At 41.6% G+C, this 24,838-nt stretch overlaps 1 protein-coding gene across 10 annotated transcripts in view; it reads left to right on the plus strand.

Annotated features, from left to right (window-relative positions):
• Aopep (aminopeptidase O (putative)) overlaps positions 1-24,838 on the plus strand; it is a 262,328-nt gene that overhangs the window by 11,735 nt on the left and 225,755 nt on the right. For all 10 annotated transcript variants that reach the window (XR_013051710.1, XR_013051708.1, XR_013051709.1 and 7 more), the window contains exon 3: positions 23,907-24,060. Coding sequence is in view for 6 of the 10 variants with exons in the window: in XM_042278615.2 (XP_042134549.1) it covers positions 23,907-24,060 (154 nt within the window). In the remaining 4 variants the exon portion in view is untranslated. The remainder of the gene's footprint in view (positions 1-23,906; positions 24,061-24,838) is intronic.

A 24,838-nucleotide genomic window follows, 5' to 3' on the forward strand; every position in this document is an offset into this window, starting at 1 on the left:
ACTAAATTGTCATTATGGTGGGCAACAGTGCCATTTGCTTTTCTTGTTAATAGTGTACATTGAACAATACTTCAGGTGGCTACACATTTTAGAAATATAATTTAAAATGTTAGCATTTTTTTAATTGTCTGAGTACATCAGAATCTGCCTGACTCTCACATTGGTGGATATTTTGATCACCAGATCATTTTCCTGTTATCAATATGGTTGTATTAGGTTCCCAAAGAGATGATTGGATGAATGAATAAGTGGTAGGGTATTGTCTGAATCTTAAATGGTCTTTTAATAAAAAAAATAAAAATAAAAACCCAGGATGAAAGCTGAAAGATTAGAGAAGCGGAACAGCCAGCCACTAGTTCTTACCTCTACAAAATCCTCAGCCTGAAGAGAGTGAGTTCCTGTTTCCTCACGCCTTATATGCCTCCCTCTGCCCTGCCATATTACTTCCTGGGATTAAAGGCATGAGTGCTTCCCAAGCAAAGGCATGAGATCTCAAGTACTAGGATTAAAGTGTGTGCTACCACTGCCTGACTCTGTTTCTGTCCTATACTGGATCAATCTCATGTAGCCCAGTGTGGTTTTGAACTCACAGAGATCCAGATGGATCTCTGCCTCCCAAGTGATAGGATTAAAGGTGTGTGCCACCACTGCCTGACCTCTATGTCTAATCTAGTGGCTGGTTTTGTCCTCTGATCCTCAGACAAGTTTATTAGGGTACACACTGTATCACCACAGTGGGGTCTGAATTGGGGCATGTCTAGGCTGTGTCATGTGACCCACAGTATTTTCCAGATCATGCCATCTTACCTAATGCTGAAAATCTGTGACTTGTAGAATGGTGCTCATGGGTCAGGCAAGGGTCCACTTTAGCTTGATAATCTAAATCATTACCTATTTTCCATATAGAAAGCTTCAGCATTGCTGAATTTATTTGATATGATTTATGACATCTGCTTCATCATAGGTTAGACTTGTTGCATATGTACCAGATTCTTTTTTTTATCCTGTTTATATACCAGATTCTTGAGCTTAACATTTTTAGTTTTAAATGTAGAACCTTTAGATAATATATTTACAAATGAACACAGGACATAAAACTCTCTTTTTACTTTTTAAAATTTGGAGTGGAGGTTAACATTTTCATCACAGTCTACTTGAGATAATCTTTGCCCATGCATATAACATTTTTTAATTATTGAAGAATTTCATACATGCACCTTTGTATTTTGATCAAATTCACCCCTTTATCCCATCCATCCAATTCCTGCCCCCCTGCTTTTCCCTCCCACCATATCTATTTAGTGCTCCCTGTATGTGCGTGGGTGTGGGACCATCTACTGGAGCATGGGCAGCCTCTCAGGGGCCAAATCTCTGAAGAAAATGGCTCTCCCTCTCAATTGCCAGAAGCTCCTCAATTAGGGGTGGAACTTCCTTTGCTCCTCCCCAGTCCATGTTGCCATTTTTGGCTGGCTTGGTCTTCTGCAGGTCGTGAGTTCAGGTGCTGTGAGTTCAGGTATCCCACACTATCATGTTCAGCAAACACCATTTTGCTGCAGACATCCATTTCCTTTGGTTCTACAATCTGCCCTTGACTTCTTCCAAGATAACCCCCGAGCCTTGCGGGAAGGAGATGTGATATAGATGTCCCATTTCTTATTCTGTGTACATTGACTGGTTGTAAGTCTCTGCACTGTAAAAAGAAGCTTCTCTGATGAGGGTTGACAAATGCATTAATCTATGAGCACAGAGATAATTGCTTAGGGACAGTTTATTACTATGTCCATTTAGCAGAATGGTAGCACTAGGTTCTTCTTTAGGACTTATGACAGCCACCCATGGGTTTTTAATCCCAGTTAAAGGTACCAGGCATGGGTTCCATTCTGTGGAACAGGCTTTAAATGCAGTCAGAAAGTGGTTGGTTGCTCCTGTAGCATTCATGATACTCTTACAGCAGTAAGAGTGTCTTTCCATATCACAGCTGGATTAGTAGCTCACAGGCTTCAAGCTGGGTAAGACTGTTGATTCTTTTTCTCCCCCTGTAGTGTGCATCGAACCTTCCAGCACTATGAAAGCTAGCCAGTAGGGATGGATCTTCCAGATCAGTACCAGCTTGATTTTGCCATGTTCTATGAATCAGATATATAATATCTTCAGCAATGTGGCCTTACTGTAAAGTTCTGGAAGGTAACCTAGAGTAATAACAATAGCCTGCACTGTTTGGGGATCTATGGGACTCCACTGACAACTCAAAGAGAGAGAACCTATTCTAGAAGTGGACTTTTTATTTGAGTCTATGGTATCTGGGGGAAGCAATGTTCCCTGTTTTAGGGTAACTTCCTCTAAACCTCTTGTATATTTATAAGAAAAAATGTATATGTGTGTGTGTGTGTGTGTGTGTGTGTGTGTGTGTGTGTGTGTGTGTGTGTGTATGTGTGTGTGTGTGTATCCTGCAGTAATAGGTTCCAATGGCATTTTCAAAGGTCTTTTTTTTTGTTTCTCATCCTTCCTGTACTCCCTTCTCCATTCTGCCTTTCCACTTTCACCACATTCAACCCTTCTGTTTCAGCATTTCCCTTCCCCCTTCATACTGCCTGCATTCTATCCTCTTTTCCTTGATATCCTCCCCCATGGCTGCTTACTAGTTTCCTGACTTCTAGGGGTACTCTAATCTAAGCATGCACATCTGAGTGTTCACAGCTATCATCCACACAAGAGAAAGAACATGCAATGTTTGTGTTTCTGGTCTGTAACCTCACTCAGAATGATTATTTATAGCTCTATCCATTTATGTGCAGATTTTATAATTTTTTTAACAAATGAATAACCATCCATTGTGTAAATGCACCACATTTCCAGTATCCATTCTTCAGTTGATGGACATCTATGCTTTCTCTGTTTTGTGGCTATAGAGTTCTTTGGGAATAGTCTTGGGAGTCATTCAGCTGGATCATATGGTAGATTTATTTCTAGCTTTTTGAGGAACCTCTACACTTACTTTACAAAGGCTACACCAGTTTTCACCCTCACCAACAGTGAATAAGTGTTCCTCTTTCCTACATCCAAGCCAGTATTTGTTGTCTTTTTTTTTTTAAATCTTAGTTATTGTAACTTGAGTAAGATGAAATCTCAAAATAGTTTAAATTTGTATTCCTCTCATGGTAAAGGATGTTTAAAATATTTCTCAGCCATTTGTGGTTTTTCTTTTGAAAGTTCTGTTTTAATTTCATGCCCCAGTTTTAAATTGGGTACAAACCTCCCAATTAGTGTTTAGTTTTTTTGAAATCTTGGTGTATGCTGAACATTAACCCTTTGTTAGATGTATAGCTAGCTACTAAAGACTTTTTTCCCATTCTTTAGGCTCCCTCCTCACTGGACTGACGGTGCCCTTTGCTGTACAGAAACATTTTAGCTTCATGAGGGCCCATTTCTCACTTGTTGGTTTCAGTGCCTGTGCTACACATGTGGACACAAGGACTCACGTATCCCAGCTACCCTCAGACTTGCTGTGTAGTATGGTACAGGGAAAACACTCTACCCACTGAGTTCTGCCCCAGCCCAGTAACAATTTCCTTCTTGCTCCTCTTTCCCAGTTTCCTAATTACCTGCCTTCGAGGCACCAAGGCTGTTGGTTTCACTTACTTAGCTTTTCTCTTTTGCTGAGTGAATTGCACATGTGTATGCTGGTCTCCCTTTAGAGAACTGGGAAGTTTAATACAATATGGGATTCAAATGCATTTTCCTCTATATTGTGCTTTGTGTTATATCTTTAGGAGGTATTGTTAATTGTTTCACATTTCACCCAGTTTCAAATTATATGTTGAATACATGTTTAAGTTGATTTTTCATTCTTGATCTCTTAAGCTTATATTGTTTTTCAGTTGTTTGAGGCAAAAATTTTAAAATAATTTTTTTTCTCCAAAAGTGGATTTATAGTTCATTTTCTTAGTGTCCTCTTGTATGTTGATTGACTGTGCAATGTATTCACGTATGAACAATTCTTGGCTAGATACTAACTTTTTTCTTGAAGTAAGGACTAGATAAGGATGCTGGCTGACTTTGAGCTTCTCTGGCCCTTCTGCCTCTGCCTACCAGGTGCTGGCACTATTCTGTGGACTCCACACCCAGCCCTAGATGTCCATTTCCTACTTCACTGTTTTCCTCTCTGAGATAACTGCTAAGGCTGTCATCACTCATGGGACATTCTGAGGATAAATCTTACATTAAGGTTTAATTTTTGAAATAAGTTGGGCATTGCTGCCCACATGCTCTTTGGGTTTTGAAATTTTATGTAATTCAAACTTTAGATCTAGATGTGGTACCTTTCTTTGTAATTGATTGTACTGCAGCATGAGTTGCTTGTACTGAATGTGTACTTTTAAATGTGTTGCTCAATGAGCTTAACCACTGCATACACCTGCATGATTCGACACTGTCCTGTGGTAGCACAGGGCATTTCCATCACCCAGAAGTCTCCTGGTGTGCATTTATTCCTCCCAGTCCTTCCTGCTGTGTCCCTGACCTGATTTCTGTCTCAGAGGTCAGCTCTACTGTGTATTCCAATGGGCCTGGCTTTAACTCAGCCTGCTGCTCCCATAACAGCCTTTAATCCATGGGTAGAATTCTTCATGTGAATGAGCCATGTTTCATCCACTTACCTATTGTAGACACCTAGATTATTTGGGCCAGTTCAGAAATTATGCTGTAATGTTCATATTTTTGACTTTTTTGTAGACATGGCTTGTATTTTTCTTGGGTGAATTTCTCAGTGTAGAATTTCTAGATCATGTGATAAGCATCTGTTTTTGCTTCTAAACTTAAATTGGGGTTTATTATCTGCCAGGTCCTGCCTAAAGTGCTCTCATGGCTTTGTATTCTTGCTAGGAGCATCTGAGAGCTCTGGTGTTGGCCATTGCAAGTGCTTAGCATGATCCATCTTTGAAGTTAACTCTCTAGCCAGTGTGGAATGCTGTCTCATGGTTTCAGTTTGAATTCCTCAGATAGCTAATGATGCTAAGCATTTTTCATGCACTTTCTGCACATTCTTATGTTTTTATTTGTAGAGCATCTGTAGTTGGGTTTTTTTTGTTGTTGTTGTTGTTGTTTGTCTGTTTTTGTTTTTACTCTTTTTGGGGCCCGCCAGCCAGCTCCCAAATAAATACATGGATATTTATTCTAACTTATGAATGTCTGCCCTTAGCTTGAATTGTTTCTAGTCAACTTTGCTTAAATTATCCTATCTACCTTTTGCCTTTGGAATTTTACTTTTCTCTATTCTGTATTCCTTTCTTTCCTTCTTACTCCATGGCTGGTTGTATGGCTGGGTGGCTGGCCACTGGTTTACTCTCTCCTTTTTTTTTTTTTTTCCCCTGAGATAGAGTTTCTCTGTGTAGCTTTGGAGCCTGTCCTGGAGCTTGCTCTGAGGACCAGGCTGGCCTCAAACTCACAGAGATCCGCATGTCTCTGCCTCCCGAGAGCTGGGATTAAAGGCATGTGCCGCCGCCACCACCACCACCACCACCACCACCACCACCACCACCACCACCACCACCACCACCACCACTACCCAGGCACTTCTGCTTTTCTTTTTTTCTTTTTTGTTTTTTTCCTGAGCTGAGGATGGAACCCAGGTCCTGTGCTTGCTAGGCAAGTGCTCTGCCACTAAGCTAAAACCCCAAACCGATTCTGCTTTTCTTGCTCCTCCCCCTTATTTTTCTCTTTCTTATCATTTTCTCTGCCTGTCAGCCATGCCTATCCTCTCTCTCCTGCCTAGCTATTGGCCATTCAGCTCTTTATTAGACCATCAGGTGTTTTAGACAGGCACAGTAACACAGTTTTACAGAGTTAAACAACTGCAGCATAAGAGAATGCACCACATCTTTGCATCATTAAACAAATGTTCCACAATGCTGTATTGTGGAATGTCACACACCTTACATTAATATCCCACCACAGCATCTGCACAGGTCATTGGAGGTTTTTAGTATGTGTCTTTGATTGTAGAGATCATGAAAATTCTTTGTCTAATGCTCTAGACACAGAGTACAAGTACATGCTTCCAAGTTTTCAGGCTGGCCTCTTCATTTATGTGCCAAACCTTTCTTTACCATGTTGGGGTGGGATCCTGCACTTTGTGTATTCTAGACAAATTCTCTGCAAGTCTTCAGCCCTGCTTATACTCTGCACCACTAACTTTTTGGGAATGATATTTTTGTTCTTTACTAATTCCATTCATGATTGAAATGATGTGATATTTTCATATCTTATTTTAAAAAACTGTTCTTTTTGGATCCCAGTTTGTCAAACTGACATGTCAGCCTGGTGTCTGTGTATATCTTTGTACTTAGCTAGTACTTAGAAGTTATATCTCCTTATATCATAATAATAAAGCCAGTTTCTTAGTTTGGCTGTGGCTTCTGGAATAAATTGATCTCCAAGGTTTGTTCTTCCTCTTGAGTGTTTAGAGTGATATCTTCATGTACTTTGATGTTGAAGTATATTTTCCCCAGTCTCCATCGCTTTATTCTTTGACATGCAGTAGCAGACAGGATGTCTACATGCTGAGTTCCCTTTGCTTGGTGGTTCTTCTACATATGGCTGAAATCCTCTCTTACTTCAGCAGCTGGAAGTTAATTGACAGCCTCAGCTCTAAGGTCCTGTTGACAGTTGTCTTGTCAAGTTGTGCTTTATTTGTTCAGGATCTTCCTCTCCTCTCTCTGTCTGGCTCCCTGACATGTGGAATTGACTCAGTACATGAACTTCTGAAGTCTCCAGCAGACAGTGATACCTGGGCATTTCCATAGCAACTTTGCCCTGATAACTACACCTCCAAAGGTGCTCGTATCTCTAACAACCTCCCCCTCTCACACCTGCATACTTTCTCATTCATGCTTTGGTACTGACACATAGATATGACTCCATGTGCATACCAGTGCTTCTCAAGCATGAACATTATTTTTCTTTTTCTGAATGTGTGTATGTGGACCATGTGCATGCCTTGTACTTGCAGAGGCCAGAAGAGGGTGCCACATCCCCTGGAACTGGAATAGAGATTATTGTGATCTGACATGTGGCTGCTGGGAATCAAACTCAGATACTCTACAAGAATATCCAGTGTTCTTAATAGCTGTGACATCTCTCCAGCCCTATTTTTAGTTCTCGGAGAGCAAAAACCCCTTATCCACCAGAGTTGACTGAGGCCATTAATATTAGAATGATATTTTAAAAACTAGAAAACTACTGTAACTCTTGCACAACTGTAGAAGCAAATAAAATCACAAGTTAAATACACTAGTTTACTAAGTTACTAACATTCAAACCAATAACTTAAATTTGATGCTGAGATTAAGATTTGTTAAAATGAAATTGCCCTCATAATAGGAGAGTGATGCTGATGGATCCAGAAAGCTATGTATAGAGTTTGTGCGTCTGTCTTACTGTCTGTGTGAGCATCTGTATGTCTGTGTGTGTGTTCTGCATATCTGTGTGTGATTGAATACCTATCCTACCCTGAACTATGTGGTATCCACTTTTCTACTACTTTCCTTCAATATGCTAAAAGACAACCTTTGCTTCTCAGACATGTTTTGATGTCATTTGGCTTTTATTTTTCTTTCTGTGTGTATAGTGTATATGAGTTTGTGAATGTGTGTGTGTGTGTATGTGTGTGTGTGCATGCGTGTGTAGACCAGATGTTGGTATTAGGTGTCTTCCTCTGTTGTTCTTCACTCTTTAAAATAATATTTATTTTTTAATTCAAATATAATTAATCATTGACCCTCTTCCCTTTCTTTTTTTCTAACCCCTCTTGGAATCATGACTTCTTTTCCTTCAATTATTTTTTTGTACATACATACATTCAGTCTGCTCAGTCTGTTTTGTATTATTTATATGTATATGACTTCAGGGCTGTCCAATTGGTATTTGTCTTAGTTAGGGTTTCTATTGCTATGAAGAGACATCATAACCACAACAACTCTTACAAAGGAAAGCATTTAATGGGGGGAGGGAGCTGGCAGACATGGTGCTAGAGAGGTGGCTGCTTTGAGTTCTACATCTTTTAGGCAACAGGAAGTAAAGTGAGTGTTACACTGAGTGAAACTTGAGCAAAAGAGACCTCAAAGCCCCCCCCCCCCACACACACACACTTCCTTCAAGGCCACACCTACTCCAACAGAGCCACACCTCCTAATAGTGCCACTCCCTTTGGGCGCCATTTTCTTTCAAACTACCACATTCCACTCCCTGGCCCCCAAAGGCCTGTAACAATATCATAATGCAAAATGCATTTAGTCCAACTTCAAAAGTCTCCATAGTCTATCACAGTCTCAACAATCTTTAAAAATCCAAAGTTCAAAGACTTTTCTTTGATTCATATGATCTTTTAACTGTAATCCCCTATAAAATACCAGATCACATACTTCCAACATATAATGGCACATAATATACATTACCATTCCAAAACATAGGGAAGGGAGCATAGTGAAGAAATACTGGACCAAAGCAAGACCAAAAACCAGCTGAGCAAACTCCAAACCCTGCATCTCCATGTCTGATGTCAAAGTGCTCTTCAGATCTCCAACTCCTCTCAGCTTTGTTGACTGCAACCACCTCTTTCTCTTGGGCTGGTTCCACTCCCTGTTAGCAGCTTCCCTCAGCAGGTGTGTCCCATGGCCTGGAATCTCCAAAATCTTGGGGTCTCCAAGGTAATCCAGGCTTCAACTTCACATCTTCACACATTGGCCTCTCTAAGCCTCCATTCAGGACACCCCTGACACATGCCTGGCCTCAGCAGCTCTCCTTGGTCATGGAGGAAGGTTCCATAGTGCCTTTCTTCTATCCTTAAAACCAGGACCAGTTGCTAAAGCTGCCAAGTTCTACTGTGAAAGCAGTAAGGGTTGGATGCTTTCCAACACCGGCACACTGCAGTCCACTGACAGACTCTGTCCTCTGCCTGCTTTTTAAATGAGCTTTGCTGGGTTATGACTGCTGCCTGCCATGTCTTCCAAGCACAGGTGAGAATTTACAAGGAAGGGTCACAAGACCAGAACCTTTGTTCTCTGATCCTCTACAGAAAATGTTTTCTGATTTCTACCCCTATTTGTCTTTTGTCAGTCTATTTAAAGATTATCATTAAAATTTTAGAATAATTGGGAGACTGAAGTGATAAGAGCAAAAGTTTAAGGTCAGCCTGAACTACGCAATGAGACCCTGCTCCCCCGCCCCAGAAAAAAACAGGAAAAGTATTAAACTTAACATTTTCACAGAAAACTTTAACACTTTTAGGAATATTTTGTGGGTTTTTTCTTTAGAACTCCAGGTGAGAGCAGAGTTTTCATAAAGAGATGTTTGCTGGGGTTTTATGTTCATGGCACTTAACACCTCACAAAACGTTTTCCAGCCCAACTTGAGGACAGATTGAGGTAGAAAAGGAGAGTGACCTCTCCCCAAAACTGTAGCTCATCAGAGGACAAACAAGGAACCGTATTGCTAAAGCCTATGTGAATGGGACTCAGAGTGATTGCTGAGAGTATGGGCAGCATTCACAGATGAGTCTGCAGGCCTCAGCAGAAAGGCATGTGTGGTGGGAGATGGTGGTGTTTCCTCTGCTAGGCCTGCCTTTTGGGTCCTGCACTCTGCTGTGTGCAATCCCTGGAAGCATGAGTAGCAGAGCGCTGCCAGCCAGTCTGGTTCCATCGTAGTGACACTCCGTCAGCCCCATTAGCACATTTACCAGGCACTAGCTGATTTCCTGAGACATAAGCATCTGGGAGCCAATCACAGAAATGGCAGCAGCCCTTGGGCAGGAAAGAAAAATCAGAAGAGAGCCCTCTGAGTCCGTGTTCCATTAGGAAATCATCCCTCCTGACGTTTTTTTTTTTTTTTTTTTTAAAGAAGGCTAATGGTTGAGGCCATCGAGAACAACTGTCATAAGAATTTTTTATTAGCTAGGTAGTCATCTATCTTTTCTTCTTCCTTCCTTCCTTCCTTCCTTCCTTCCTTCCTTCCTTCCTTCCTTCCTTCCTTCCTTCCTTCCTTTCTTTCTTTCTTTCTTTCTTTCTTTCTTTCTTTCTTTCTTTCTTTCTTTCTTTCTTTCTTTCTTTCCTCCTTCCCTCCCTCCCTTCCTTTTTTTCTTTTCAGAAAGGCTCAGTTAAGGCCATAGATTGAGATGAACTTGTTTGACTGACTTACCTGATCAGTTGCCTCAGCTTAAGACCGTTTTGGCAGGAATGTTACCCCTTGTCCCATGCCAGCCTCTGTCCCCACTTGCAATGCTTTGTGTATAATAAGGGCTCAGAAATGTATGTGTTGAATATGGCCTATGTAATCAGATGAAAGTAACGTTTCCTGGCAGAAACATTGAAAACCACTGTAGGTGATTCCATGCGATTCTCATTGCTTTCCTTGTTGCTGATTTCTCTCAGTAAGTGTTAAAAAAAAAAAAATCAATATGCTATCCATTCCCCCTAGTTTTTTTTTTTTTTTTTTTTCCGAGACAGAGTTTCTCTGTGTAGCTTTGCTTCTTTCCTGGATCTTGCTCTGTAGCCCAGGCTGGCCTCGAACTCACAGCGATCAGCCTAGCTCTGCCTCCCGAGTGCTGGGATTAAAGGAGTGCCACCACCGCCCGGCTAATTTTGTTCTTTTTAAAGATTATATTTGTAAATTGTTTGAGTGTAGTGCTAGCAGAGGCCAGGAGAAGGCATCAGATCCTCTGGAGCTAGAGATAGAGCTGGTTGTGAGCCCCTGGATGTGGGTGCTGGGAATGGAACTCGGCATCTGCAAGAGCAGTGTGTGGGCTTCGCCTCTGAGCCATCTCTCCACCCCCTCTCTTTATTTTTATAAATCTAATTTGGCATATTCCAAATTAAATAAATTATTTTTCTAAGATCTTTCTTCCTTTTTATTTTCAAAAGTAAAAAGTGTAAATGTTGCCAGGCAGGGAGTGATATGTACCTTTAATCTCAGCATTCAGGAGTCAGAGGTAAGTGGATCTCTGTGAGTTTGAGGTCTGGTCTACAGAGAAGTACCAGGACAGCCAGGGCTACACAGAGAAACCCTGTCTTGGAAAACAAGACAATAACAAAGAGTGTAAATGTTACTTGCTACTCTGGCCTGTCTGATAGACCAGTTCTCTGACATTCTCCTTTTCATGACTGGGAAATTCTAGGAAAAGGGATTTAAGGAGCCAGATCCTCCCAGACTAAAAGCTAACTCTCCCCACCCTTTTGATGGCTCAAAATAAGCAGCACTGTTGAGAATGCTCCCACAGTGTACAAATGGGGATTACGTTAAGGAGGTAGTAAATTAAAAGGCATTTTGGGATGGTTATGATTAAGTACTTTACCCACAAAAAGAAAATGCCAAGTAGAGAAAGCTTCTTGGTTTAGGAACTGGAAACACCCTGGCCTAGTGCATGCACGTGCTTTGAAGGCGTAGTGCATAGTAAACATATGCATTGTTCCCAGTAGAATGCTACCCTCAAGCCAGAGTTGTGTTTTGTCACTCGTGTGGCCTCAGATGATGTCATACACTTTTCAGTCCTTCACCTTGTGCTTCGTTGTCACTCACTCACCTGCCTCCTAATACTGTGCTCCAAACACATGGAATATGTAGAAGTTGTGCTTTTCTCTTTGTAGATCACGGTGCTTCTGCCAGCATGTTTTTTTCACTCATTCATGTTTGAATGTAAGGCATTAATGTTTGCCTTCTGACCAACAATCTGGAAAGGTGGTGGTCTGTCCACGATGTCCTTTGTGTTTCCGGGAAGCTAGCTATCTGAGTTATAGTTGTGTGTGTCCAGGGAGACCTGGTAGACTAAGAAGCCTAGTGCCACTGTTCCCTTAGGGAAGCCAAGAAGCTGTGAGATAAGGGATGCTCACGATCTACACAGCACCACTTGCTTCAGCAGGTGGCGCCCTTTTACCTTTGAAGGTTATTCTCTCCTGGTCTCCTGTGCCCAGGCCATACCTTGCTGGAGAGAGGCCTTGTAGGGTAACATTGGCCTGTGAAGCTATTGTCTGGCCTGGTTAGGAAAGGCTGGTGGGCACCGGCCTACCTGCTGCCAGTGACAGCCCTTGAGCAATAGTGGAGGATTGTCATAGTCATGGCTGTGCCAAAGGTGCCAACAACTCATAAAGTAGGTCATGCAAATGCAGCATCTCAACAGTCGTAACAGAAAGAATGCTGCGGTTGCTGGAGCACCAGAATATGGAGGGGAAGAACAGTGAAAACTGGGAGCCCACATTCTTTTCAGTGTGTACATTTTACTTATATATGTTTCTATAATATACATATTTATATAATATAGTTATCATACACTCATAAATGCATGTATTCTTATGCAGCTTGCATTTGTGATGGTGTTCCCAAAGCATTCCTGACATACGGAATAGTTTGGGCAGGAAGCTCTGAAGAAAGAATTGTGGCTAGAGTAATAGTTTTGAGGTAGGAAATACATTAGATTTGAGGAGATAAATGTGATCCATTGAATGAGAGCACATACCAACTGGACATTGCTGAGGGCTTCATTCTGTTTGTCTAGCTTGCACTAGAAAGCTTCCAAAGGTACATGAGTGCTTCCAATAGGAAGACTTTGAGTGCCTGTTTTAATTTTCAGTGAAAACAACGATTTTTTTTTTTTTTTAAAGATCTCATTTATCTGTCTGGTCTTGAACTGGCTTTTGTTTATTTGTTGATTTTGTTTTTATTGTTGTTTTGTTCTTTAATTTGAGATAAGATCTCATGTAGATCAGGCTGGCCTCAAGGTTGCTATACAGCCAATTATGGCCTTAAATATGTGTCCTGCCTTCACCTCCCAGCTGCTGGCATTGTAGATGTGCACCACCGTGCTCAGTTTTAGTGGTGCTGAGGACTGGACTGAGGCTTTCTACATGCTAGGCAAGCACCCTGCCAATTGAACAGCAACCTTCAGCTAACTCTTTAAATGTCAGGCGTTCTGTGAGCTGCTCAGCTTGTGAAGATAAAGCCGACCTGCTCTTGCCTGTGTAAGAGTAAGGTGGTGTGTGTTGATAGCTACCTTTGAAGTTTCAATGGTTTACCAGGTATGCAGGACTTGACTACCCCATATACCTCATTAGTTTACTGTTGCTAATTGGTATGACCAAAAAAGTGACTACAGAACCTTGATTTTTCTCATTTTTCCCTTTCATAAAAATGCTGTCTCAAATACTGAAGTTTTCCACAAATGTAAGATACAAAGTCACAGTCACATTGCCTCTCTCCCCTGCTCTCACCCCACGAGCTGACTACTTTGTCATTGTTTGTCTCTCTTCACTAGTAATTACCCTACCATCTATCACCTCATGAGAGAGTCTTCAAAACTATTCCCAGAACAGCTTTCAGAGCAGTAAATGAAAACAGTAATTAAGGTAATTGTGTTAGTACTTTCTAGGTTATGGTGTACTTATTTCAGGAGCAAATTTTCATTGTAATATATATAATGTGCTGGGCATCAAACCCAGAGAGTTTTGTGCATGCTATATGAGTACTCATAACTGAGCTGCATCCATAGCCAAAACCAACTTTTTAAATTGTCTCTTTTGACTTGAAAACTAACCCCTTTCGAGTCCTGTTATTACTGCAAAATCCAGTTATTCCTAAGGAAAATTTCAGTCCTGTTTTGAAGATGAAAATGTTTATTTGGATCTTATCATAGCTGCAGCCGTGCCTGTGAGACAGATGTCTGATTGCACAGCCACCTTGGGAGATTATTGAAATGTGCCCCTAATATATTCCAACTTGAGAAAATGGTATGGGGTATATGGTATAAAGAACTCTGGTCTCTTTTTGAGGGGGTCATAAGCCCAGGGTTACAGAATCTGTATAAAAAGGAGGATGAGCTTGGCTGCCCGAGCCTGTGCGAGGGAGCACCATTGCTTCTGGGTGTTCCCATAGCCCCATCCCTGCTGCCTCGATAATGAGTCCAGGCCCGGCTATGAAGTCATCCAGGGTGTGATGGGCTTCTGGCTTCTACAGAGGAAAAACTTTGGGCTAGTGTAAGTACAGTGTGTTCCCTTTGTTTTGCAGCTGGTTCTGTGTGGGGGTTGGGTGCAAGTGGGTTGAATAAAACGGAAAATGAAGGCATTCACTGTCTGTTTCATGGAGGACAGCTCACTGAAAGTAAACACCATTTAAATAGTCTCCAAATGGCCCATTCTATGTGAAGTCATGCAGGATGCCCCCTTTGGGCTGTCATTCTCCTTAAAATGGATCACTTTGTTTGTACTGTGTTTTAATGTCATTCAACCTTAAACCCCAAATGTGGGCCTCATCAGGTCATGGTTTCAAGTGCACATGTGGCAGCCATACCTTCAAACATCCTTGCTTATGTCTTCAGAAAGTCATCCAGAGTGGTTGGGAGAGGCAGCTGTGGAGCAGAGACTGTAGATGAGGACCTCTCCAGTGACAATGGCAGGGATAAACACTGTCCAGCACTGCGCCTCGTGACACCCGTCTGCATTATCTATTTATTCCTCATAGGATCTTGTGAGGTAGACACTATAATTGTTCCTTTGGTACACATGAGGGAATTGGTGTATCCAAAGACACTAACATGCTCCAGCTAGCAGGTATAGAGCAGAAACTGGGCCTACCATCTCCAGAGCCAGCATTGACCCATGGCATTCTGGGAAAAAAATTCTTACTGGTTCTGTCTGCAAGGCAGGCTGACTAGAAATGGCAGACTCTGGGTATGCTCTGCTGTCCACACAGTACTCCCCTGGCTGCAGGTGGACTCTGTAAGATTTACAGTAGACTTACTCAAGAGCAACACAGAAGAGGCTTTTCTTCCTGGTGAGAATTCTGTAAATGTCCTCATAGTCCAAACTGAAAGCCCTTCCTGGGGCACAGGAAGTTCTCCACAGTCCAAGGCTGGTGTTAGCATTGCCCAGGATTAGGACAGATGTTCAGGGACAGATGTGCTTGAGAAATGCTCCCTAGAAGCTTGGTGAACCACCCAGGGCCTTTGGAGCTGGATTACTAAGGACCAACCAGCTGATGTGCCCTGTGATGCCACTTGAAGCCAAGCAAATGTTTCTGCTTTTAAAGTCTAAGGTATGAAATGGTCTCTTCCAAGGAGGCCATCTGCAGCACTTGAGACAATTGCAAGTACAGACAGACATGCAGGTTCTCTGTTGGCTTTTCAGATTCTGATGTCTTCAAGGTACTTGTTTTCATATGGGACAATGCTCAGTCTGTCCCTAACATTCTGCAAAATAATGAAATAGAAAAGTAACGTGATTTTCAGCACATTAAGAAACAAACACATTCTTTCCATTGTTTAACTTCAGAGAAGACCTCGAGGGAACAGTGGTGGCTCCAGATGTCTCTGCTGGGCCTCAGCTCAGGTTTGTCATAGCCTTCACTATCGCATTCAGAGTCCATACTATTTAAGATGCTAACTTCTTCTGCATACCTCCAGTCCTCTTACTTACTACGCCTTGTGTCCCATAGTGCCTTTCCCACTTCACCTGGAGTGCTAGGTGAGGCGTCATATGGTTGGCCCTCCAGTTCCTGGTGAACTTAGAAATTGTTTCAGTCCTGCATTTCCACAAGACTCTAAAACTAGACAAGCCTAGTTCAATACCCAGCAATGGCAGAAAGTCTTGAAGGGGATCTTTTTAGGGTACTGCCCACTCCTTATTTCTAGATTGCTCCTGCCCAGTTGACATATTTTATCATTTTAATAGTGTCTCAAGATTGAAAATGTCCCTTTTTCTGGCCATGGCAACTCTCCCTCGGCAATCCCAGCTCTGGCGTAGTGAAAATAAGGGTTGCCATGGGGTTGAGGCCAATCAAAAGAAGAAACAAGGTTTCCTTTTAATGATTTAATTTTAATTGTTTTACATTAAAATACCATATTTAAGAGCCAAATAATTTTTGCTTTTATTATATTCTTTTTCCCAAAGAGCAATCAATCACCTTGTTTTACCCTTTCATCATTCCTCCTGCTTAAGAAATATCCATTTTCAGGTACCCTCAGCTACTCTGGAGCTGAGGCAGAAAAAGCTGTAGTTCAAGGCCAGCCCAGGCACTTAGTGAGGTTCTGTCTCAAAATAAAAAGTAAAAAGAAGACTGAGGATATAGCACAGTGTTCAAGCATTGCCTATGGGTGAAAATAAATAAAATGAAAATGAAGTAGTTACTTCTGCCTCTCACCCTGCTCCTTGGCATCCCCCCTTCCCACATCCCTTGATAAGGTGCTTGATTATTCAGAGCAGGGCCTTCCCAGTGTCCCTTCTTCTCCTTGTAGGTCACATGATTCGAGTTACACAAGTACTTGAAGTTGGTGTATGTGAAGGGCCAGAGCCTTGTAGAAAAGCTGTGGTTGTGTCATTCCTGTGTGCTCATTCTACTTGGAGTTAATAATAGTGCTTTGGCATCTCCCTACTCCACTTTCTTGGGTTTCTGTATGTTTATCAACCCTAGACTCTTTGCTCTCCTGAAGGGTTCTCTCTGGGCCCTTCCTTAGTCAGCCTCCATAGGTGCATGGTTCATGGTTCTGCAGACATCCTTTCTTCTCTCTTGTCTCTTTTTGAAGCACATGTCTGTAGGCTAGTAGCTTCCAGAGAATTTGGGTGTGTAGGAGGTGGATATTTTTAAGCTCTGTGTGTCTGAAAATGTAGGATCTTGTCTTCATTCTCCTGCTTCAGGTTCATAGCACTCTTGATGTGTGTGGCTTATTCTGTGTCTCAGGTATTTTGTGTCGTTTCTATCCAGAGTCCCATGTTCCCTTTTGGGGTAATCCCCTGGTTTTTAAGCTGATGGTTTTCTCCTATTTTCTCTACCGTGGTTTGGGAAACGTCTACTAGTTGGGTGTTGGGCCTCCTAACAGCACTTTCTTCTCCCTTATTCTTGCTGTTTGTTTTGGCTTGGCTTGGTTTGATTTGACATTTTGCTTGACCCTCTGGGAGATTTTTTTACCTCAATATCTCATCTTATCCCCTTATTGAGTCTTTCTTTTCTCCCATAAGGCTTTTTATTTACCCATAATGATGTGCTTTCTGAGAACTGTTTTTGTAGGACTATAATACATCCTCCTGATTCAGACGTTTGTGCCTGGTGGTGTTAGCATATTGAGTGTGCTCACTGTCATCCAGGTGCATTTTCCACCTCCCTTGTTCTCTTGGTCTTAAACTCTAGGCTTTCTGCAAGTGCCTTGAAGATCCCTGGTTTGTCAAGATTTGGGAGGAGGACTTCAAGAAACAGACTGGCAGTCCTGAGTGCATATATGAGTCAGCCTCATCAGAGCTGATCACACGCCTCCAGCAACTGTGTCATCTGGCCTCTGCTCTTGGATCATCAGCTCTTTCAGTCTCCTGCCTTCTGGGCAAAAGCTTAGCTACTAGCTGTCTGGGACCCAAGTAAGAGAAGATGCTTGTGGTCCCAGCATCCTTCATGCCCATACTTACCTAGTCCTGTCCACCTGCCATTCTCTCCTCTTACTCCCACACCCTTCTAGTATACCCTTTCTGTTTTCTCTAGAAAGTAAGTTACAGTTATTTTCCAGGGTCTTTGGAAGATAGACAGATAGTACAGATATACAGTGTAGGGAAGGCTACCCACCCATGGATCTAACTACTGTCAGATGCTTAGCCAGACTAGCTTAGGTTCATTATGTCCTCCATTCTAGAAACTTTTGCAGCCTACTGGAGGGAAGTAAAAAGTGGGCCTTACCATTCTCTGCCTCCCACAAGATGTGGGACTATGCCATCATTTGCCAATTTTGTCAGTCTTTATGAAGCTTTCTGTATTTTGTAGCTATTCTGTCTTATTTCCTTCACTCGTATTGTTTCTGCCTTGAAATAAGTAAATAAAAACAGCTTTTATCTGCATACAATAGAGTATACATACCTGTTATCCTAGCACTTGGTAGGAGGATTGGGAGATCAAAGCCAACCTCATCTACATATCTACATACTGAATTCAATGCCAGCCTGAGTTGCATGATACTCTCAGTGGTATTGTGTTCCCCAAAATATTGTGCCACCTAATAAATTTATCTGGGGTCAGAGACAGAACAGCCACAATATTAAGCATAAAGGTTAGGCAGTGGTAGCACATGCCTTTAATCCTAGCATTCCAGAGGCAGAAATCCATGTGTTCAAGGATACAGAGGCACGGTGACTCATCACGCCTTTAATCCCAGAAAGCAAGCCTTTAATCCCAGAGAGTGGTGGTAGAAAGCAGAAAGGTATATAAGGCATGAGGACCGGAAACTAGAAGCATTTGGCTGGTTAAGCATTTGGCTGGTTAAGCTTTCAGGCTTCTAGCAGCACAGTTCAGCTGAGAGCCATTTGGATATGAGGACTCAGAGACTTCCAGTCTGAAGAAACAAGACCAGCTGAGAAGTTGGCCAGGTGAGGTTAGCTGTGGCTTGTTCTGTCTCTCTGACCATCCAGCATTTCACCCCAATAACTGGCCCCGGATTTGATTTTGGTTTTTCGAGACAGGGCTTCTCTGTGTAGCTTTGCGCCTTTTCTGGGACTCACTTGGTAGCCCAGGCTGGCCTCGAACTCACAGAGATCTGCCTGCCTCTGTCTCCCAAGTGCTGGGATTAAAGGCGTGCGCCGCCGCCACCGCCCGGCCCGGATTTGATTTTATTAATAAGACTCTCTAAGATTCATGCTACAACTCTCTGTCAAAAACAAAATAGTGTTTAATAGTGTTGGGGCGGAGGGGTGTGTCCACGTAGAGGCAGTCTCCATTCATGGTTCCATTTTCTCCTGGAAGCCTCTGTATGGCTGCTCTTTTGCTGATCCCAAGGTTCTTATATAGCCCAGGCTGGTCTGAACTCAGTATGTAGCCAAGGACAAGCTTGAATTTCTGATCTCCCTGCCTCTACCTACTGAGTGCTGATATTATAGGTGTATGCATATGAGGCAAGTCCTCTAACAACTGATCTACATCCCTAGCTGCTATGGTTTGGATTCTTTTTTAAAGCAAAGCCCCAGTTATCCATAGTAAATTCTCAAAAGAATACTGTAGGTAGTGACTAGCTCTAGCCCTTGGATTTAGATTTGGGATTTTTTTTTCTTTTTAAGTCAAAGCTTTTCAAAAACAATCATATAAATATATAACTCATATAAAGGGCTGGAGAGATGATTCAGTGCTTAAGAACACCTGTTGCTCTTGCAGAGGGCCTGGGTTTGATTCCCAGCACTGACATGGTGGCTCTCAGCCATCTGTAACTCCGGTTTCAAGGGATTTGATATCTTCTTCTGATCTCTGTTGTAACTAGATATACACACATAAACTAAATACATCTTTAAAAAATTGTGTGTGGGGTGTATATGTGGGGTGTGTGTGTGTGTGTGTGTGTGTGTATGTGTGTATGTATGTATGTATGTGTGTGTTGATGGAAGTTTTTGTCCTGCCAGCAGCTCCCAAATAAACACATAGAAGCTTAATATTAATTATAAATGATCAGCCAATATCTCAGACTTATTACTAGCTAACTCTTACATTTTCAGTTAGCCCATATTTTTATCTACACTTTGCTACGTAGCTTGGTACCTTTTCTCAATACGGCATGTCCATCTTGCTTTTCTCTGTATCTCTCAACACTCATCATACTCTGTTCTTCTTCCCCCCAGTATTATCAGTTTGACTCTCTTGCCTAACCTTATTCTGTTCAGCAATTGGCCAGTCAGCTTCTTTATTAAACCAATCACAATGACATATACTTACATAGTGTAAAATATATTTATTCTACATTTCCTCCTTTTTGTCTAATTAAAAAGGAAGATTTTAACTTTAACATAGTAAAAGTATATACAACAAAGACAGTTATCAAGTAAAATTACAGTTACAATATCTAGTCCATTTGTATTTCCCAAAATTAAAGAAAAAATATTTTATCTATTTTATCTTTGTGAGTCTAAAGTTTTATACCTAATTTACCTTTTATCATAACTAAGGAAAACATTAACTATGACTATCTAGTTTTTAACTCTGTCAAGGACCCCAAAAGGGTGAGATGTTGCCTAATGACAAGAACATTTGGCTGCCTGGACAGTCACCCTAGGTTCCTTTGTGACATTGGGGCATCTAACTTTGGCCTGGTATATCTGACAGACATTCTGAGAAGCAGGGAATTTTGAATGAGTGTCATACCTTGTCTTGGCAACGTTTGGCAGTCATTTTCTTTTGCATCCTGCTGGTCCAGTTTAGGCAGCATCCTGTCAGTAGTTGAGGCAAGGGCAGTTTCTTTGCCCACATGGCTAGCTTTTGCCATAAAGAAAGCAAACTCCATATGGAGGTTCCTTGATGCCCATCACCTTTTTTGAAGTAGATTGGTGGTGTCAAGAGCAGACATGCCTCGCTGTCATGAAAAGCCTTAGGTTATTAAACATATTAAATGCCATATTCTGTAGGTCTTTGAAGTATTTGAAGACCATCTAACTATATCTGTGTATGACCTTGAAAACATACCTAATATGACTATAAGTTTGACTATTATAGATAAATATTAATCTATATTTCTTATTATACATTACATTTTTAAATGAGCTACATAAACACAATACCCCAAAGAAGAAAATATACATACATTATATCAACTTAAATTTGTATCTATATACCAAAATCCATACCAATATAAAATATTTAAGACTAGTAGTTGTTTTTGGTTTAAAAGTAGATTCAATAATCTACTCTCTTATCCTATCTATTCTATATCCTCTTTTTCTTTTCCGAACGAGATTGCTGAGACCTAATTGCCTTTGTTTAGTTGTTGTTTTACTATTATCAATAACAACGTGTAACCAACTCCATTATATGATAGCAAACATCCATAACCAATATTTTGGGAATGTGAGCATTGTTCTCTAGACTACCTCCTGTTGTTTGGGGGTGCTGGTAACCTTTGGACCCTGAGAAAATTTAGGATAATGGTTAAGTCTTGGCTGTAGTATTTTGTGAGACTGGATCATCTCAGTCAGCAGCCTTGAAGCTGTTCTGGATACTGGATCACCTAGGCCATCTGTTTTTATTGGTGTCTGGTCCCTTGTTCTGAAAATACATAAACTCTAAAGGTAACATACATATCTGCATCAATACAAGTATAGACTATACATTGTACACAAGTCAGCCGAAGATGATTTTTTGTTTTATGTTTGAACAGGTAAAATATATATTATGTGTTTTATAGTTTTTCTACATTTATTTCTTTATGCCTGTAGCCAAGATTTCAGAGGGTCTTCCTTGATCAAACCTGATCATCTTAACCTTAAACGAATCCACAGCCTTTCATTTCCTGTGGAAATAAAAGCATAACCTCTTTCCCCAAAGTAATATATCTTTTGACTTCTATTTTGAAGTTTAGACATTTTAAATATATATAGTTTGGTTTAATTTAGCAGCTTTCATAGTCAAGTGTGTCTTAGCAGCTATCACTTCTTCAGCAGTCAAAAATTTCAAAGACAACCCAATAGCATATAGTATCCAGACTCTGTGTATTTTCCATCTTTATGTGACTTTTTTCTTCTATATTTCTTTACTCCCTTTTTAAGGACTTTATTATTTTAAAACTATATATTCTAATCTATGACTGTATATACTTCTTCTTTCTCTCTCAAGCCTATGTATATTTTTAAACACACTGTAACCCAATTAGAGGTGTTTTGTTGTTGTTGTTGTTTTTCTGTCTGAATCTGTCTTCACTGTGTCTCTGTAATCTTTTTCTGACCGCATGAGCCTTTAAACTGCTAGGACTCTGCCTCTGTTTTGGTGGCTGGCTCCCTCCTGCAGGCAGCTACCAGAAGACACTTTTCTGTACTGCAGCCAGCATGAGAGACCCTGCCATGTGGCTTATATCATGGCTTGCTGGTGGCTCAAGCCCACAGGCATTGGCCAGGAGATGCATCCCTGTGCCACAGCCAGCATGAGAGACATGAGACTAGGAAGCCACTCTTGCCCTATTTCTGTGTGTCTAGAACCCTTTCCTAAGCTCTCTCAGGTTTTATGTGGATGTAGTTGCCCCACAGTAGGTGCTCAAATAAACACACAGGCTTAATATTAATTATAAATGCTCGGCCAATAACTCAGACTTGTTACTAACTAGTGTAGCACAAATCCTAATTGGCCTTATAATTAAAAACCCAGAGCCAGATATTGGGGTAAATGCTAAAAGATCAGAGAAACCAAGGAACAAGCCACTGGAGAAACTTCTCACCACTACTGAATCCTCAGGCTGAAACGGAGGCGAGATCCGGTCTCAACGAATGCTCAGACTGAATGCCTCTGGGTCCTCAGCTGAAGAGGGTGCCGAACTCCTCTCTCCCTCTGCCTTATATTCCTTTCTCTACCCAGCCCTATTACTTCCTGTCTCAACCTTCCTATTGCTGAGATTAAAGGCATATGACTCAAAAGTATTAAAGGTGTGTGCCACCACTGTCTGGCTCTGTCTCTCTTTTACACTGGATTAATCTCATGTAGTCCAGGGTGGCTTTGAACTCATAGAGATCCAGATGGATCTCTGCCTCCCAAGTCCTATGATTAAAGGTGTGTGCCACCACTGCCTGGCCTCTATGTTTAATCTAGTGGCTGGCTCTGTCTTCTGATCTTCAGGCAAACTTTATTTGTTAGAGTACAAACAAAATATCACCACATGCTAATTCTTACATTTCCCACTAACACATATTTTTATCTACACTTTGCCATGTGGCTTGGTACCTTTTCTCAGTATGGCATGCCCATCTTTGCTTCTCTCAGCATCTCTTGATACTCTTCAGACTCTGTCCTTCTTCCCCCCAGTATTATGTTTGGCCCTCCCACCTAACCTTATTCTCTATTAGCCAGTCAGCTTCTTTATTAAGCTTTTTTATTAAGCCAATATATATATATATATATATATATATATATATATATATATATATATTCACACAGTATAAAGCAATATTCCACGTGTGTGTGTGTGGGGGGGGGGGGAATCCCTAACTCCTGAGAGGAAGTCTCATGTATCCCAGGCTATTTTCAAACTTGCTAAGCTTGCTGTGTAGCCAAGGATTACTCACTACCATGCCTGACTCTGTGAATATCAGTTTATAGCAGACACACACTTCTATAAGAATGTCATGCTGAATCTGATGCTGTGTCCAAATTTCAGAAACAGGAAGTTTACTTCTTCATTTTTGAAGTGAGAGAGACCTAGGATTATAAATTATCTATCATTTATTTGAGTAAAGCCTTCTTTAATGTCTGGACCAACTAGAGAATACATTCTGAGCTGGGGTGGGAGTGCTTGGTGCCACAAACTTGCTACTTCAGCTTTGCATGTGCTCAGGGATGAGAGGGTGATCAACTAAATACTTAGAAGGATGAAAGTAAGACCCACAGTTCCACAGCTAATTGGTTGTAAAGTCAGGGCTAAAACCTAGGCACTTCCTTTCCATAATTGCAGTTTCCTGCTGTATCCATCTTAGAGTGATCTCAATTGAATTTAGACAAAATAGTTGGATTACAGCACAGAAATGATCATTCCTTATTTATTCATTTTTTCATCAAATATCAGCTATGTTTCCTTTTTCATGCCAGGCGTGGAGGAAGAGAAGGATGTGTTCCTGTACCTGTGACAGCCCAAGGTCACAGCCTTCTGTGTTTGCAGCTGAGTGGCCACCTTAGCACCACCCTTTAGAGTTAGCCTTGCTGATTGCTTCACATGGATCTCTGGAAGAGACCCAGGCCTCCTTGGCTGCCCTCAAACTAGCATCTCTCCTGTACGTTCTCTGAGGCCTGCAGTCGTGCCCCTTCAGGTGACATGGCTTGCCTCAAGGAGGAGCTGTTGCCAGTTTGTGTCACAGGCTCTGCAAGTGACTGAGAGAAGAACTAGAGTTGAGTAAGGTCCAGAGCCACACAGTGCCTCATGAATGACAATTGCTCTCTGTTTATAGGGTGCATGAGCTGGTATTACTACGTGACCATGCCAATGCCAGCCTCCACCTTCACAATTGCAGTGGGATACTGGACAGAAATAAAGCCCAAGACATCCCGATCAGATGATCTGGTGACTGAGCGCCCTCTCCCGCTTTCGAAAGCTGACTTCAGGTTTGTGTTTGGGAGTTTTCTGATTTCACTCTGGGAATGTGAGTCATCCTTGTTGAGAAAATGAGCCAGAATGGACCTAATCAAAGTATGGAAAGGTCTACTGGAAAATAGAGAGTTGGCTTTGTTGTTCATGAAGAAAGAGAAGAAAGCAAGTAGATGTGAAATGCTCTGTGATATCAGGAGAAGAATTTCTACATGTTTGTTCAAATTAAAAAGCTGCAGATTGAAGACTTTCCTTCCTATTATTTAGATCTTACCAGTCTTACTGCCTGGTCAAAAATGGCTTAATAAAGCAAAGGTGTGCAGTGAAAAGAAGGGTGCAGAGAAAGGAAGGTGCAGTGAAAAGAAGGGTGCAGTGAAAAGAAGGGTGCAGTGAAAGGAAGGGTGCAGTGAGAGGAAGGGTGCAGTGAAAGGAAGGGCGCAGTGAAAGGAAGGTGTGCAGTGAATGGAAGGGTGCAGTGAAAGGAAGGGCGCAGTGAAAGGAAGGTGCAGTGAAAGGAAGGTGCAGTGAAAGGAAGGATGCAGTGAAAGGAAGGGTGCAGTGAAAGGAAGGGTGCAGTGAAAGGAAGGATGCAGTGATAGGAAGGATGCAGTAAAAGAAGGGTGCAGTGGAATGAAAGTGGGCAGTGACAGGATTCTTCTAGCTGACCCTGGGGAGGGCACTGACTGCTGGGTCCTGTGATGCCTGTTGGTGGTATATTGTGGGGCAGCCTCTTCAGTGGCGCTCACTGATCCCTAGGAGCATTGGTCACAAGGAAACTCATATAGTCCTTGGGTT

The sequence above is a fragment of the Peromyscus maniculatus genome, chromosome 5 (assembly GCF_049852395.1).
Source record: "Peromyscus maniculatus bairdii isolate BWxNUB_F1_BW_parent chromosome 5, HU_Pman_BW_mat_3.1, whole genome shotgun sequence".
Classification (NCBI taxonomy): Eukaryota; Metazoa; Chordata; class Mammalia; order Rodentia; family Cricetidae; genus Peromyscus; species Peromyscus maniculatus.